The sequence below is a fragment of the Anguilla rostrata genome, chromosome 14, assembly GCF_018555375.3.
Source record: "Anguilla rostrata isolate EN2019 chromosome 14, ASM1855537v3, whole genome shotgun sequence".
NCBI classification, from domain to species: Eukaryota; Metazoa; Chordata; class Actinopteri; order Anguilliformes; family Anguillidae; genus Anguilla; species Anguilla rostrata.
The window spans coordinates 14482044-14497554 of record NC_057946.1 but is presented as its reverse complement, the minus strand read 5'-3'; the positions used below and the strand labels follow the sequence as shown (position 1 = coordinate 14497554).

The window sequence follows — 15511 nt, the reverse complement described above, 5'->3', positions numbered from 1 at the left end:
TCACAGTCCCTGGTTGACCATTATGATGTCACAATCCCTGGCTGACCTTTATGATGTTACAATCCATGGCCACCCCTTACCTGGCTGGGCGAAGGATTGGTCACCCCCCACACTGTGGTTACCACGGAGAGGGAACCTGCAGGCTGATTGGTGCCTTGCTGCCAGGAGACAGGATCATATGGGTAGGAGCCGTCACTGTGGAGACAGGGAGCGGGGCTATTATGGGCTGGTGTTGTGTCGGTTTTCTCTTACACCGTAGGGCTTTCTGTTCCATTTCATTGAAATTATTCAAATCCTTTGCAGCTCACAACCCCAGCCTTGGAGTCATAGGCTGAGGAAGGAAGAGTTTTATGGATTTACTCTCACTGGGAGAGGACAAGATTTGACGACTAGCTTAGTATTATCTTCTGTGTGGAAAACAATCACCGTATGTACAACAAGAGTGTGTGTGTGTGTGTCTGAGTGTGCGTGAGAGTGTGTATGATACTGAGTCTCTGTGCTTGTTTGCTGTACATGCATGAGTACATACACACACATTTACGGGGGTAAAGGCGGGGTGGGTAGGCTTAAACTTGTTTGACCCTGTGAGTACAGTTGAATTTGAGCCCTTCAAGAGGGCTGAGGTTTTTCTTCAGTTCCTCTTCTCAAACCACAAGACATGCAACCTTTTCTGTGAACAGGAAACCATTGTTCTGCTCGACCGCCAAGGCTCCCCGACAGCCAATCAGAGAATGTGAAGCAGCTCAGCCAATGGTAGCTCGCAGGCAGTCAGCATGATGAAGGAATCCAGTCAGTTTGTTCACAGAAGTGGAGCGCTACTTCTATCAATGAAGAGTGTACACATCTGCGTGTTTATGTACATGTCCATGTGTGTACATATCTTTGTGTATATGTGCATCTGGGCAAGAATGAATGTTCAAGTGAAAGTTTAGCCCTGCCCCCTCCTGCTCTTTTGGTTTCTTGTTTTTTGTTTCTCGCCACGCTCCCCCGCCCAGCTGCAGATGTGGCTCCTGAAGCACACTGATAAGGAGGAAGCCTCCCGCTCGCGCCCCTACCAGCTTCTGAGCACAGGTCTCTCAATGCAGCTCTTTCACTTGCATCTTTAGAACAGAGAAGAGCTCCACCAATCATGAAGCACATTGGTCAAAACCAACAGAACAACACTTGTGGTGATTGGTAGGTATTTCCTGGAAATTCTCACAGGGATCCTGGAAGCATAGCCAGAAAGTATCTGTCAATTACTGACGGCTTTGTTCTATTGAACCTAACCAACGCAGTTCCTGATTGGAGGAGCTCCTGTTTCCTATCATAATGGTCCCAAGAATGAGGCTTCAGAGATGTAGTAACCATAAGGACTCTGCTCCTAACGACTGCAGTGTGACTTCTACACAAATTCCCCCCGTGGGATTCCATTACAACTTGCCAGTTTTTGTTTAAACAATTCAAATCACATCCTGATCCTCAGCCTCCACGCTGCTAACACAGTCTGCTAAGAGTAACCTATTATTGTCAGCATTGGACTTCTTAATGTAAACAAAAAAAAATAATGAAGTATTGTGGGTAATGTCTTTTATGGTGTATTTCTCATAACTGCACATTATAAAACTACCTGATAAACTATTAAAAGCCAAAATTGTATTACAAATTCTTTTTCGATTGCAGAATAAACACTTCATGAAGTGACTGTAAATATTTTCACTTTGCCTTAGAAAGTTTTCCATTTCATAATGGCTCTCAGTGCAGTTAAAGTTGTTTTGGTTTCCAGGCACTAAAAAACAGAAATCCATCCAATAGCATTTGCCTGCGCATTGTGATAAATGTGACATGTGACCAGATGATACATCCTTGTTTACAATTGATCCTATATGTAGTAATAATCAGCCCGGTCTCTTGTTAGTACAAACATCTGCAGTCTTATCGCCACTTCATTACCCCTGATTTCACTGAGGAAGCACAGGGAAACTGTGGCTGTCAGAGAGGAGAAAGCCAATCGTCTCCTCCTTGTGCATTATAGATTCATTCTGATTGGCTAGGGTCTCTATGGGCGAAGACAGTTAATCTGATGTACTGGTTCACCCTGATGCCTGTGTTTGAGGCATTGTGACTGGCCTGGGTTTCCGTGGGAGGGGCTAGTGATGAGTGGGCGGGGCAGGGTTGAGTCACAAGCCCAAGGTTAGAGCTAGGGGAGGCGTGAGGGAGGATGGGTGTGGCTTGGGGAGACATGAGGATGGGTGGGTGTGGCTAGGGAAGGCATGAGGATTGGTGGGTGTGGCTAGGGGAGGCGTGAGGGTTGGGTGGGTGTGGCTAGGGGAGGCGTGAGGGTTGGGGGTGGATGTGGCTAGGCAAACACTGACCTGTGTGGCGTTGGAGGCAGGCCAGGTTTCATGGAGTTGATGGGGTTCATCGGAGGGGTGAGGGCGTCAGCAGGAAGCCCCGAAACTCCTCAACCCGGCAGGCAGCCTGAGGAAGAGAGAGAGCGGCTTTCACAGTGCTCATTTCCTTATGGTCACCACGCTTTCATCTGAAGTCATGAATTATCTCTGAAGATCATTATTATTTATTTTAGAAGCAGTCAGGGGAATTTCTAGCGTCGCTTAAGACCAGAGCCAGCTTCCTCTGGGAGAAAGGTTTCTGAATGTCATGCAGTAAATCAGAGACAGGCAGTGGGTAAGGGCTGCCAGGGGGGGCAGTTGTGACCGTGGACCAGTGGGATTTGGATTTCCGTGCCACATATATCAAACGGTGAACACGCTGATTGTCAAAAATATTCGGAACAAAAATGATCTGGGGCTTCATGCGGGCTACACCCCCAGCAGTAGAAGCAGCAGCTACAGAAGTACCAGTAAACGCAGCAGCACTTGTAGTAGTATAGCTATCGACTGTGCTGCCATCATTATGTATGTGCTCTGGCAATGCAACCACCAGTGTGGGTCCTGCCAATGCAGCAGCTCATTTGAATCTTAATTGGACAGGGAGAGCACAATTATTTGCTGCTCACTGTTATGTCACATTTGCTTTGGCGACACTGTGCAACATTATTACAATAAAGCATTCTAACTGGAACAGACCTGAGGGAGGGACTGAGTGACGGAATAAATGGAAGAGTGAGTGAGACTGAGTGAGTGAGTGAGTGAGTGAGTCAGAGTGAGAGTGAAATATAAAACAATGTTGTGCAGCAAGCATGTGACCGGAGCTGACTGGATGAAAGAAAGCTCTTCTCATTGGACACTACTCATTTTCATTCTTCATTCATAAAACTCGAACTCAAAAAACATGGACTAACTCCTTGATTCATCAATATCAACTGCAAATTCTGCCCAGAACAGGAATAAAACTGAGAAAACACTAAATGATAGATGATAGAACGGTCCAGAGATTCAACACTTCGACACACTGACCAAATTGACATAACAGTGTCGTCACTGGAATCGGGAAAAATTGATTTGTTGGCCTTATATACCACTTACGGCAGAGAAGCCAGGACACACCCCTGTACCCGGCCCCCACGCGTGTGCCTGAACAGGAATAAAACTGAGAAAACACTAAATGATAGCAGAGAGCAGCTCCCCCACAGGGGCACCGCAGTGCCTGTTTCACACAGAGACACGCAGCGCTTCAGCCCCAGAGCAAGGCAGCCTGCCGGGCCCCGCTCGCCCAGTTACCACAGGAGACGAGAGTCAGAGGGAGGGAGCTGAAGAACCCGCCTTCCTCTGTACACACACACACACACACACGCACACACACACACACACACACGCACACGTGCACACAAGCTCACAAACGCACACACACACACACACGCACGCACGCACACACACACACAAATGAGACACGAACAGGTACACACACAAAAGAGACAGACAAGCACACACACACCGACAAGCACACACACACCCACACACACCTCTTCCAGGGCCAAGAGTGGTGAGTGGAAGAAGGATTTCACAGCTTCTGAACAAGGAAAAAAGAATGGGAGAGTTCTGATCAATGGACACACTGAAGAGACAGACAGAATTAAGAGAGAGAGTGAAATGAAGGGAGAAAAAGATGAATGACATCTCAGTCAAATGAACGTCTGATTTCTACTTTGATACAAAAACAGGAGGGAAAAAATAAGGTAAAAAGAAGACACACACATGGATCCATGCGCGTACACACACACACAATTTCTCTGGAGCTACACCTGCTGCCTTCCTCAGCCAGTCACGGCCATCTGAGAAATGTCCATATTGGCTACGGCTGGCCGGCCACCCCTCCCCCCCCCTTGGCAACCGTGAGCCTGGTCTACTGGTGACTGCTGGGACAGGGTTACTGGCACATTCACACAGTCTGGGCCCACTGGGAGTGTGTTTGAGTGTGTGCTTACGAGCAAGCATGTACATGTGTGTATATGAGCATGTACATATGTGTATATGAGCATGTGTGTGCATATGTGTATATGAGCATGTACATATGTGTATATGAGCATGTGTGTGCATATGTGTATATGAGCATGTGTGTGCATATGTGTATATCAGCATGTGTGTGCATATGTGTATATGAGCATGTGTGTGCATATGTGTATATGAGCATGTGTGTGCATATGTGTATATCAGCATGTGTGTGGATATGTGTATATGAGCATGTGTGTGCATATGTGTATATGAGCATGTGTGTGCATATGTGTATATGAGCATGTGTGTGGATATGTGTATATCAGCATGTGTGTGGATATGTGTATATGAGCATGTGTGTGCATATGTGTATATCAGCATGTGTGTGCATATGTGTATATGAGCATGTGTGTGCATATGTGTATATCAGCATGTGTGTGGATATGTGTATATCAGCATGTGTGTGCATATGTGTATATCAGCATGTGTGTGCATATGTGTATATGAGCATGTGTGTGGATATGTGTATATCAGCATGTGTGTGGATATGTGTATATGAGCATGTGTGTGCATATGTGTATATGAGCATGTGTGTGCATATGTGTATATCAGCATGTGTGTGCATATGTGTATATGAGCATGTGTGTGGATGTGTATATGAGCATGCGTGTGCATTTCTGCATGCACATGTGTGCGTGACTGCATGGGAATGTGAGTGTGAGAGTGTGTGTGTGTGTGTGTGTGCATGTATGTGCGTTCATGTGCAAGTGAGTGTATGTGTGCATGTGTTTTTGTGTGTGTGTCTGAGTACGAGTGAGCGTGCATGTGTGTATGCGTGCGTGTTTGTGTATGAGTGAGTGAGCGTGTGTGTGTGTTTCTGTATGAGTGAGTGAGCAAGCATGTGTGTGTGTGTGTGTGTGTGCATGCGAGTGCCCGTGAGCGAGTGTCCACGCATGTGCCCGTGCGCGCACACACAGGGGTTAGCGTCAGCGGCTGTCGATAGCGTGGGCCGTGTCCCTGCCTCCCAGAGCTCCTGGGATTCCTGGCTGTGGGGCGCGGTTCTCGGGGCTAAAAATAGCGCTCGCATTTGGAGTAGAAAAAGAACATGCGATATGAAGGGGGGGTGGGGGGTGGGGGGTGGAGAGACGAGGCTCTCTGACGTGGGCTGGCGCTCGCGCTGATAGCGGCAGGCTGGGATTGCTAATGCAGAGGCCCGGGGCGTGTGAAAGCATTAGCCTCCCTGCCGTTAGCCTTTTGTGTTCGGGGTGGCTGAGAAGAGTGGCGACCCCCCTCCCCCTCTCTTTTTCGCTCGCATCTCTCCCTCTCCTTCTCCCTCTCTCTCTCTTTCCCTCGCTCTCTCTCTCCCATCACAGGGACAAACTCCATTAACTGACATGCTAATTTGTCACTAACATCAGTGCCTTTCAGCCCACCCCCTCCCCCCTCGTTCTGTGTGGCTCTGCAGATTTAGGTCAGACAGCCTACAGCTTGAAAAGAGCGATGGCGGGGTGGGGGGATGAAAGCAGGAGAGTTTATGATGGAGAAGGACACTTACAAGGATAATGTGAGCGAGAGAAGGGGGGATCAGAGAGGCAGAATGAAAATTACAGACGGGCAGTGAAGACTGACAAAAGAGAGAGAGAGGAGGAGGGGGGCAGGGAGGGAAAGAGAGTGTTTAATCCCAGCCCACTTCATGACTACTGTGGACAGGCCAGCATATTGATACACACTCAAACACTGACTGACATCCATTATCCCCCGCACACACACGCGACGCACACGCACGCACACACACACACACACACACACACACACACACACACACACACACACACACACACACACACACACACACACACACACACACACACACACACACACACACACACACACACACACACACACACACACACACACACACACACACACACACACACACACACACACACGCGTTTGCCTCAGGCCTTAAGGCACAGCTTCAGAAAGCAATGGGCACGTTGCACACACTGATCCATAAATGGCCCTGAATATCGGACGGACCTTCTGTGGAACGAGGCGGAGAAACAAGCTGCGCCGCTCCGGCGCGGTTAGCGGCCATGGCGACGGACTGGCAGGGCAGCAGCGTAACGTCTGACGCACAGTCGCTGGCACACAGACGCGCTGCAGCACCGTACACCCCGGACACCACCACCCAGAGAGAGACAGACACTTCCAGGGCTGGGAGCTGACAGGAATAAAGACTCTGTACCTATAAACCCTGACCCTGACGCACGCACGCAGGCAGGCACGCACGCACGCACTCCGACTCATGTGCCCATCACACAGAACCTCAGACAGGACCCCTCCATGGCCCCCGGGAACACCTTGGTCTGCCAGACAAACAGGCTCCCCCCAGAGGCACGGGGGGTACTGTGGTGTAACTCGCACGCCCTGGAATTTGGCGCCTCCCCGGTTTTCACGGTAACACACGGACGCCCACACACGCACACGTGCTCGAGAGGAACCCCACCCACCCCCACCGCCAGTCTCCAGTGCTCATAAATAAAATTTGAACTCAGAAGTTCCACATTTGTACGCCCCCTGCCAGCCCCCCTACCCCCCCTTCTCTCCCCCCCCCTTGTTTCTCTCTCTTTCGCCCAGTGTGACGGCTCACAGCACAGACTGTTCCTGCCCTGGAATGAACAGAACACACTGTTCCGTCTCTCTCAGTCTCCCTCTCTCTCTCTCTCTTTCCCTCTCTCTCTGTCTGTCTCTGTGCCCTCCCCTCCTCTCATGGGCTCCTTCCACCTCTGGGCTGAGGTGCCCCACCCGGTCCGCCCGGTCCCCCCCCCCCGCCCCCCCTCCCTCCAGCATGCTCTCTCCATCTGAAACAAAGGTTCAGGCAGGGACACTGCACTGGTCGCACGGGGGCCGCGTGTTTACTCAACGCTGAAGGTCTGCTTGGGGAGGCCGAGATGGTGAGCAGGCCAGAGATTGTGGGAGTGTGTGAGAGTGCGAGTGTGTTAAAGAGCATGCGCGTGTGTGAGACAGCGTGCGCTGTAGATACACACTGCAGCCGCTCACAGTTCTTCAGCTTCAGACCACTTCAGAATCCTGGCTGCACCTACAAAATTTTGGCCTACCCCCCAGGCCCTGTGCTGGACCCGCCTCCTTCAACTCCACAGCCCCCTGGGGCCAGCAGGCTGCAGGTCGAGTGGGTAAATCCTCAGCTGCGATTGGTCAGGGCTGGGGCGAGCGGGTGTGGTCATTAGTGAGTCTCTCTCTCTCTCTCTGTGTTCCAGGCTGAATGTAGGAGGGGCTTCCTAGATGCCCCACCCCTCTCTCACTACAGCCCAACATTCCTGCTCCACAGAGCGCACCCAGCTAGGACCTGGGACAGAGCTCTCTGGGCCCCAACAGTGCATGAGAGATATCAGCATGTACTAATCACAGGAAGCAAAAATATGAGCGAGAGAGAGAGAGAGAAAGGGGGAAGAGAGGGGGAGGGGGGGGCGAGAGAGAGAGGGAAGAAAGGTGAGTCTGAGAAACAGAACAGAGAAAGAGGTGGATAAACTGAGACTGAGCGAGAGAAAGACAGATGGACAGAATGAGGGAATGAGAGAAGGGAGAGGTCTAGCACTCCTCCACCAGCAGCTGTAGAACCCCCACACCAGACTCCCCACCTCTACTACCCTCCCCCCACCACACCAAATGGGCTCCAGGAGTCACATGACCAATCCTCCCCCTCCCCCACAGCTGGCCCTTTCAGAAAGGGAAATTGAGAAAGAGAGGTTGGAAATTGGATTGGTGGGTGGTTTCCTGGTGATGCATTCTTGAACACCCACACGCTGGCATGTCAGGTGTGAGACAGACAGACGCACACACACACACACGCACGCACGCACGACACACACACACACACACACACACACACTAAGGGCCTAACAACGAACACTCGGGCGCATTTAGAGACGGCCGTGTGCTGGCCCAGGTGGCCGTCTGTACCACTGACTGTGCATGTGACCGCTTCCTGGTCCTGGTCAGCCAATCGAATACCAAAACCATCGCCCTCAGGCCTCCTGACCTGCCTGGCAGACCTCCTGAGGGCAGTTTGAAATCACGTGGGACGGGGAAGCCAACAGGGAATGAGTATCGCTGAAATAGGACCCGAAAACTTCCTGTCTGGTAACAGGTATGTAGGACCAGGTGGAGAGCAGAGAATGTTTTCAATTAACCTGGGGAAAGGGTGTGGCACATCAGGTGTACATTACCTGCAGGGCATTACACACACACACACACAGACGCGCGCGCACTGCGGCGGTCTCCAACCTGCTAAAATAAGCAGGACGCCAGAAGCGATCCTGTGATTGTGATGCAAACGCGCCGCATTTGCATCCTGCCCTTGGCTCGGGGAGCCGGCGCGCCGGCTTCCTGCAGGCTGCTCGGCGCCGAGCTCGCGGCCGCGAACGGGGCGGGAGCGGGGCTGGCCTCGAGGCTCGCGCGGAGCGGGGAGCTCAGGAGCCCGTCAGACACGTCCTTACACAAAGTCTGCGATCTTATCTCCCGCATGGGGCCACGTGCTGCGCGCATTCTTTCAGAAATGCATGCAGTCAAATGCAGAGGTATTGGGGGGGGGGGGGTGCTGCTCGCTGACAGGGCTGCAACACCAACACGGATCACCTGATATGGAAATACCCTCAAATTAAAGCCGACGGTTTGTGCTTTTATCTCATATCTGTTGTTTTATTTCAAATCCAATGTGCTTTTCCATTTAACTGTATATAGACTGCATTTAGGCTACACATGGATGTAGCCTCTTTAAACGTTAAAGCAATGACTAAGAAATGCTCAGAAAACAAATCGGGCTCGATCGCGCCCTAAACGCTAGGCCGATGACAGCGATCGGCCTTTTCCGCAGACGTTGGCTGATTTTGAGGGTTCTGGTCCCCCTTCCGTATCGATGCCCCGCTCACACACGTCATCACCGGCGTGCCTATGGTAACTTTCGATTGGCTGAGAATACCCCAGCCTGGGTTTCAGCCCTGCCACAGGCGCAGCGTGACCAGCGCAGGAGAGCACTGCTCTGCATGCTCCTGTAAGCCTGGAGCATTTCCTCAATGCCACAAAGAGTTTAGCAGTGCGTGTGACAGACAGAGGCTGTGCATGTGAGAGAGAGAGTGAGTGTGTGTGTGTGTGTGTGTTTGTGCGTGTATGTGTGCGTGTGTGTGTGTGTGTGCGCACGCATGTGTACACACGTGTGTTTCTGTTGACATGTGCTAACCTTCCACAGAATCTGATCACACCCCAACATTTGTTTGTGTCAGAGGCCAAAGTGACCATGTGACCACAGCCCTTATGGACGGAGTGTTGCTGTTTCAGTTGCGCTGGTAAGCTAGCGCATGTTGGCTCCGTTGGTGGAGCAGACCGGTCGTGACTCCCAGGCCAGTAGTCCGTTGGCTGCCAGCCTGACTGTAACTACGGCAACTCCCAGCAAAATTAGTCACTGAGTCCAAAGGAAGCGAGTGCACAGTCACCGTTATACTGTCACAAGCTGCACTGATACAGACTCACACAAGCTCTCTCTCTCTCTCACACACACACCTCTACACTGTTACAACCTACAAAGATAAAGACCCACTCTCTCACACTCACACACACACAAACACACATGCGCACACCTCTACACTGTTAAAACCTACAAAGATAAAGACTCACTCTCTCACACACACACACACACAGACACACACATGCACACCTCTACACTGTTAAAACCTACAAAGATAAAGACCCACTCTCTCACACTCACACACACACACACACGCACACCTCTACACTGTTAAAACCCACAAAGATAAAGGCCCACTCTCTCACACTCACACACATGCACACCTCTACACTGTTAAAACCTACAAAGATAAAGACCCACTCTCTCACACTCACACACTCACACACACCTCTACCACACCATTAGAAACACATCTACTCAGATAATCTCTCTTTCAGCCAACCCCACGGTTTCAAGCATGGCCATGCCAATCAACCCCCCCCCCCCCTAACACTTAATCATCTATGTATTTTTGTATTTCCCAAGGGGACAACCTTTATCCACTTAGCATACATTTTAAATGCTGGTAATTTACACAAAGCTAATTTAGACTAAGTGCTGTGCCCAAGGGCACAACTGCAGCATCTTACCTGCTATATTGCGTTATGGGCCAAGTTTCCAAACAAGTCCACATAACTGCCCCATTTCACACATTTCTACATTTAAAACTCTTACACAAAACGCTCAACAAAATATCCAAAATTCTGCGCAGAAAAACGTGATTATGACAGGGCTGACTGCATAAAGCTTATGGCGGGAGGTTATAAAACATTTAAAATAATATGAAACATTTAGCAGAGGATTTTAACAGAGGTCATCTGCATTTAATGTGTAATTTTCAGCCCTATCACCACCACAACCCCACCATTACCAAACGCGCGTAATATTTTTAAAAAAGCAAAACAAAATAATATGGCACACCAAAGATCAAGAGGTCAGCTGGGACAGGAAGTCAGGCAGGTCACAGAGGATCAGAGTTATGAGTGTATGAGCCACTGAGGGCTGATCTGGAGCTAATGAGTTACAGCAGAGTGTTCAGTCTCAATGAGAGAGTTACAGCAGAGTGTTCAGTCTCAATGAGAGAGTTACAGCAGAGTGTTCAGTCTCAATGAGAGAGTTACAGCAGGGTGTTCAGTCTCAATGAGAGAGCTGCAGCAGTGTTCAGTCTCAATGAGAGAGTTACAGCAGGGTGTTCAGTCTCAATGAGAGAGTTACAGCAGGGTGTTCAGTCTCAATGAGAGAGTTACAGCAGGGTGTTCAGTCTCAGTGAGAGAGCTGCAGCAGTGTTCAGTCTCAATGAGAGAGTTACAGCAGGGTGTTCAGTCTCAATGAGAGAGTTACAGCAGAGTGTTCAGTCTCAATGAGAGAGTTACAGCAGGGTGTTCAGTCTCAATGAGAGAGCTGCAGCAGTGTTCAGTCTCAATGAGAGAGTTACAGCAGGGTGTTCAGTCTCAATGAGAGAGTTACAGCAGGGTGTTCAGTCTCAATGAGAGAGTTACAGTAGGGTGTTCAGTCTCAATGAGAGAGTTACAGCAGGGTGTTCAGTCTCAATGAGAGAGTTACAGCAGGGTGTTCAGTCTCAATGAGAGAGCTGTACAGCAGGTGTTCAGTCTCAATGAGAGAGTTACAGCAGGTGTTCAGTCTCAATGAGAGAGTTACAGCAGAGTGTTCAGTCTCAATGAGAGAGTTACAGCAGGTGTTCAGTCTCAATGAGAGAGTTACAGCAGAGTGTTCAGTCTCAAGAGAAGAGTTACAGCAGGTGTTCAGTCTCAATGAGAGAGTTACAGCAGGGTGTTCAGTCTCAATGAGAGAGTTACAGAGGTGTTCAGTCTCAATGAGAGAGTTACAGCAGGGTGTTCAGTCTCAATGAGAGAGTTACAGCAGGGTGTTCAGTCTCAATGAGAGAGTTACAGCAGGGTGTTCAGTCTCAATGAGAGAGTAGAGTGTTCAGTCTCAAGAGTTAAGCAGGGTGTTCAGTCTCAATGAGAGAGTTACAGCAGGGTGTTCAGTCTCAATGAGAGTTACAGCAGAGTGTTCAGTCTCAATGAGAGAGTTACAGCAGGGTGTTCAGTCTCAATGAGAGAGTTACAGCAGGGTGTTCAGTCTCAATGAGAGAGTTACAGCAGGGTGTTCAGTCTCAATGAGAGAGTTACAGCAGGGTGTTCAGTCTCAATGAGAGAGTTACAGCAGGGTGTTCAGTCTCAATGAGAGAGTTACAGCAGAGTGTTCAGTCTCAATGAGAGAGTTACAGCAGGGTGTTCAGTCTCAATGAGAGAGTTACAGCAGAGTGTTCAGTCTCAATGAGAGAGTTACAGCAGGGTGTTCAGTCTCAATGACAGAGTTACAGCAGGGTGTTCAGTCTCAATGAGAGAGTTACAGCAGGGTGTTCAGTCTCAATGAGAGTTACAGCAGGGTGTTCAGTCTCAATGAGAGAGCTACAGCAGGGTGTTCAGTCTCAATGAAAGAGTTATCAGTCAGGGTGTTCAGGTCTCCAATGAGAGAGTTACAGCAGGTGTTCAGTCTCAATGAGAGAGTTACAGCAGGGTGTTCAGTCTCAATGAGAGAGTTACAGCAGGGTGTTCAGGTCTCAATGAGAGAGTTACAGCAGGGTGTTCAGTCTCAATGAGAGAGTTACAGCAGGGTGTTCAGTCTCAATGAGAGAGTTACAGCAGGGTGTTCAGTCTCAATGAGAGAGTTACAGCAGGGTGTTCAGTCTCAATGAGAGAGTTACAGCAGGGTGTTCAGTCTCAATGAGAAGACAGGTTTACAGTCTCATGAGGGTTCGCGGTTCAGTCTCAATGAGAGAGTTACAGCAGGGTGTTCAGTCTCAATGAGAGAGTTACAGCAGGGTGTTCAGTCTCAATGAGAGAGTTACAGCAGGGTGTTCAGTCTCAATGAGAGAGTTACAGCAGGGTGTTCAGTCTCAATGAGAGTTACAGCAGGGTGTTCAGTCTCAATGAGAGAGTTACAGCAGGGGTCAGTTAAGACAGATAATAGGTTTCGTCTCAATGAGAGAGTTACAGCAGGGTGTTCAGTCTCAATGAGAGAGTTACAGCAGGGTGTTCAGTCTCAATGAGAGAGTTACAGCAGGGTGTTCAGTCTCAATGAGAGAGTTACAGCAGGGTGTTCAGTCTCAATGAGAGAGTTACAGCAGAGTGTTCAGTCTCAATGAGAGGTTACGCAGGTGTTCAGTCTCAATGAGAGAGTTACAGCAGGGTGTCAGTCTCAATGGAGAGTTACAGCAGGGTGTTCAGTCTCAATGAGAGAGTTACAGCAGGGTGTTCAGTCTCAATGGAGAGTTAACAGCAGGGTGTTCAGTCTCAATGAGAGAGTTACAGCAGGGTGTTCAGTCTCATGAGAGAGTTACAGCAGGGTGTTCAGTCTCAATGAGAGAGTTACAGCAGGTGTTCAGTCTCAATGAGAGAGTTACAGCAGGGTGTTCAGTCTCAATGAGAGAGTTACAGCAGGGTGTTCAGTCTCAATGAGAGAGTCAGCAGGTGTTCAGTCTCAATAGGAGTTACAGCAGGTGTTCAGTCTCAATGAGAGAGTTACAGCAGGTGTTCAGTCTCAATGAGAGAGTTACAGCAGGTGTTCAGTCTCAATGAGAGAGTTACAGCAGGGTGTTCAGTCTCAATGAGAGTTACAGCAGAGTGTTCAGTCTCATGAGAGAGTTACAGCAGGTGTTCAGTCTCAATGACAGAGTTACAGAGGGTTTCAGTCTCAATGAGAGAGTTACAGCAGGGTGTTCAGTCTCAATGAGAGAGTTACAGCAGGTGTTCAGTCCTCATGAGAAGTCAGCAGTTTCGAGTCCAATGGAAGTGCAGATAGTGCAGAGCTCTCATTGAGTGTTACAGCAGGATATCAGTCTCAATGAGAGCGTTACAGCGACTTCTCACGTCTCATTGAGACGGTTCAGCAGGTTCATCTCATGAGAGCAGTTAGCAGGGTGATCATGCCTGGAGTGAGAGAGTGCCGTCCAGACAGGACAGCCAGGCCACTCCAAGACGCACGTACCAGTAAGGGTGTTCATCTCTGGAGATTACAGCAGGGTGTCAGTCTAGCACATGAGCCAAGGTGTACAGCGAGTTTAGTCTCAATGAGAGAGTTTACAGCAGGGTGTTCAGTCTCAATGAGAGTGTTACATGCAGGGTGTTAGTCTCAATGAGAAGTTACAGCAGGTGTGTCAGTCTCAATAATTACAAAAAAAAAAAAAAAAAAAAAAAAAAAAAAAAAAAAAAAAAAAAAAAAAAAAAAAAAAAAAAAAAAAAAAAAAAAAAAAATGAGAGAGTTACAGCAGGGTGTTCAGTCTCAATGAGAGAGTTACAGCAGGGTGTTCAGTCTCAATGAGAGAGTTACAGCAGGGTGTTCAGTCTCAATGAGAGAGTTACAGCAGAGTGTTCAGTCTCAATGAGAGAGTTACAGCAGAGTGTTCAGTCTCAATGAGAGAGTTACAGCAGAGTGTTCAGTCTCAATGAGAGAGTTACAGCAGGGTGTTCAGTCTCAATGAGAGAGTTACAGCAGGGGGCTCGTTCACTCCAAGGGCCTCAGCTGATGAACCTGTCTGCCTTCTACAGCTCAGAGCTCCCCCAATTCCCACAGCTGCAACGTGACTCAGCCGGCACACAAGGGCATGCCTCTCCCTCTCTCTCTCTCTCGCTCTCTCTCTCCCAGTTTCCCCTACTCCCTCTCATCCTCACTCTCCGTCTCCTCTTTCTCCCCCCTCTCTCACTCTCCACCTCCCTCTGTCTCTCTCTCTCTCACTCACTCACTCTCCAGCGAAGGTCAGGTTAGGCAGACTGATCGGCCGTCCGACGGCTGCCGGTGGGAAGAGCGCCCCCAGACCCAGCCAGACACGCCCCGCCACCCCAGACGCCGACGCGCTGACCCACGCGGCTCGCACCGGAGCTGGCACCAGCGCTGGCGTCGGCAGCTCCCATTATCGGGATGCCCGCTGCCGGGCCTGACTGGCCAATGGCGTGGTGAAAGGTTTATGTAACCGTTTCCAAGAAAGGGAGGACAGGCCACATAAACATATGACACACACAAGGAAGGGGAGGGGCCTGCTCCGTCACCGGTGCATATGCAGGGCAGAATGCGCTTATGTCACAATGAGAAGCCCACAGAGCCAGGGCTGACTGGAGTTTAATATGAAAGAGCAAGTGTGTACACACGCAGTCACACAGACACGCAGACACACAGTCACGCAGACACACAGTCACACAGACACACAGTCACACAGACACGCAGACACACAGACACACAGACACACACACACACACGCAGACACACAGACACACAGACACCACACACACACACACGCAGACACACAGACACACAGACACACACTCACACACGCAGACACAGACACACTCACACACGTGCGCACACTCACCGACACACACTCACACTCACACTCAGACACAGACACACACTCACACTCAGACACAGACACAGACACACACACATGCACACACTCACAGACTCACACTCAGACACACACTCACATGTTTATTGATGACCCTCACTGCTTTGTTCTTTTGGCAGAAAGAGAACC

The 15511-nt window shown here is 49.7% G+C and overlaps 1 protein-coding gene across 2 annotated transcripts in view; it reads right to left on the bottom strand.

Moving 5' to 3' along the window:
- Window positions 1-15511, bottom strand: part of zmiz2 (zinc finger, MIZ-type containing 2) — a 45774-nt gene that overhangs the window by 20132 nt on the left and 10131 nt on the right. For both annotated transcript variants that reach the window (XM_064308227.1, XM_064308228.1), the window contains exons 2-3: window positions 2355-2460; window positions 81-195 (exon numbers count right to left, since the gene is read on the bottom strand). In XM_064308227.1, the coding sequence (XP_064164297.1) occupies window positions 81-195; window positions 2355-2404 (165 nt within the window). In that variant the 5' untranslated portion in view covers window positions 2405-2460. The remainder of the gene's footprint in view (window positions 1-80; window positions 196-2354; window positions 2461-15511) is intronic.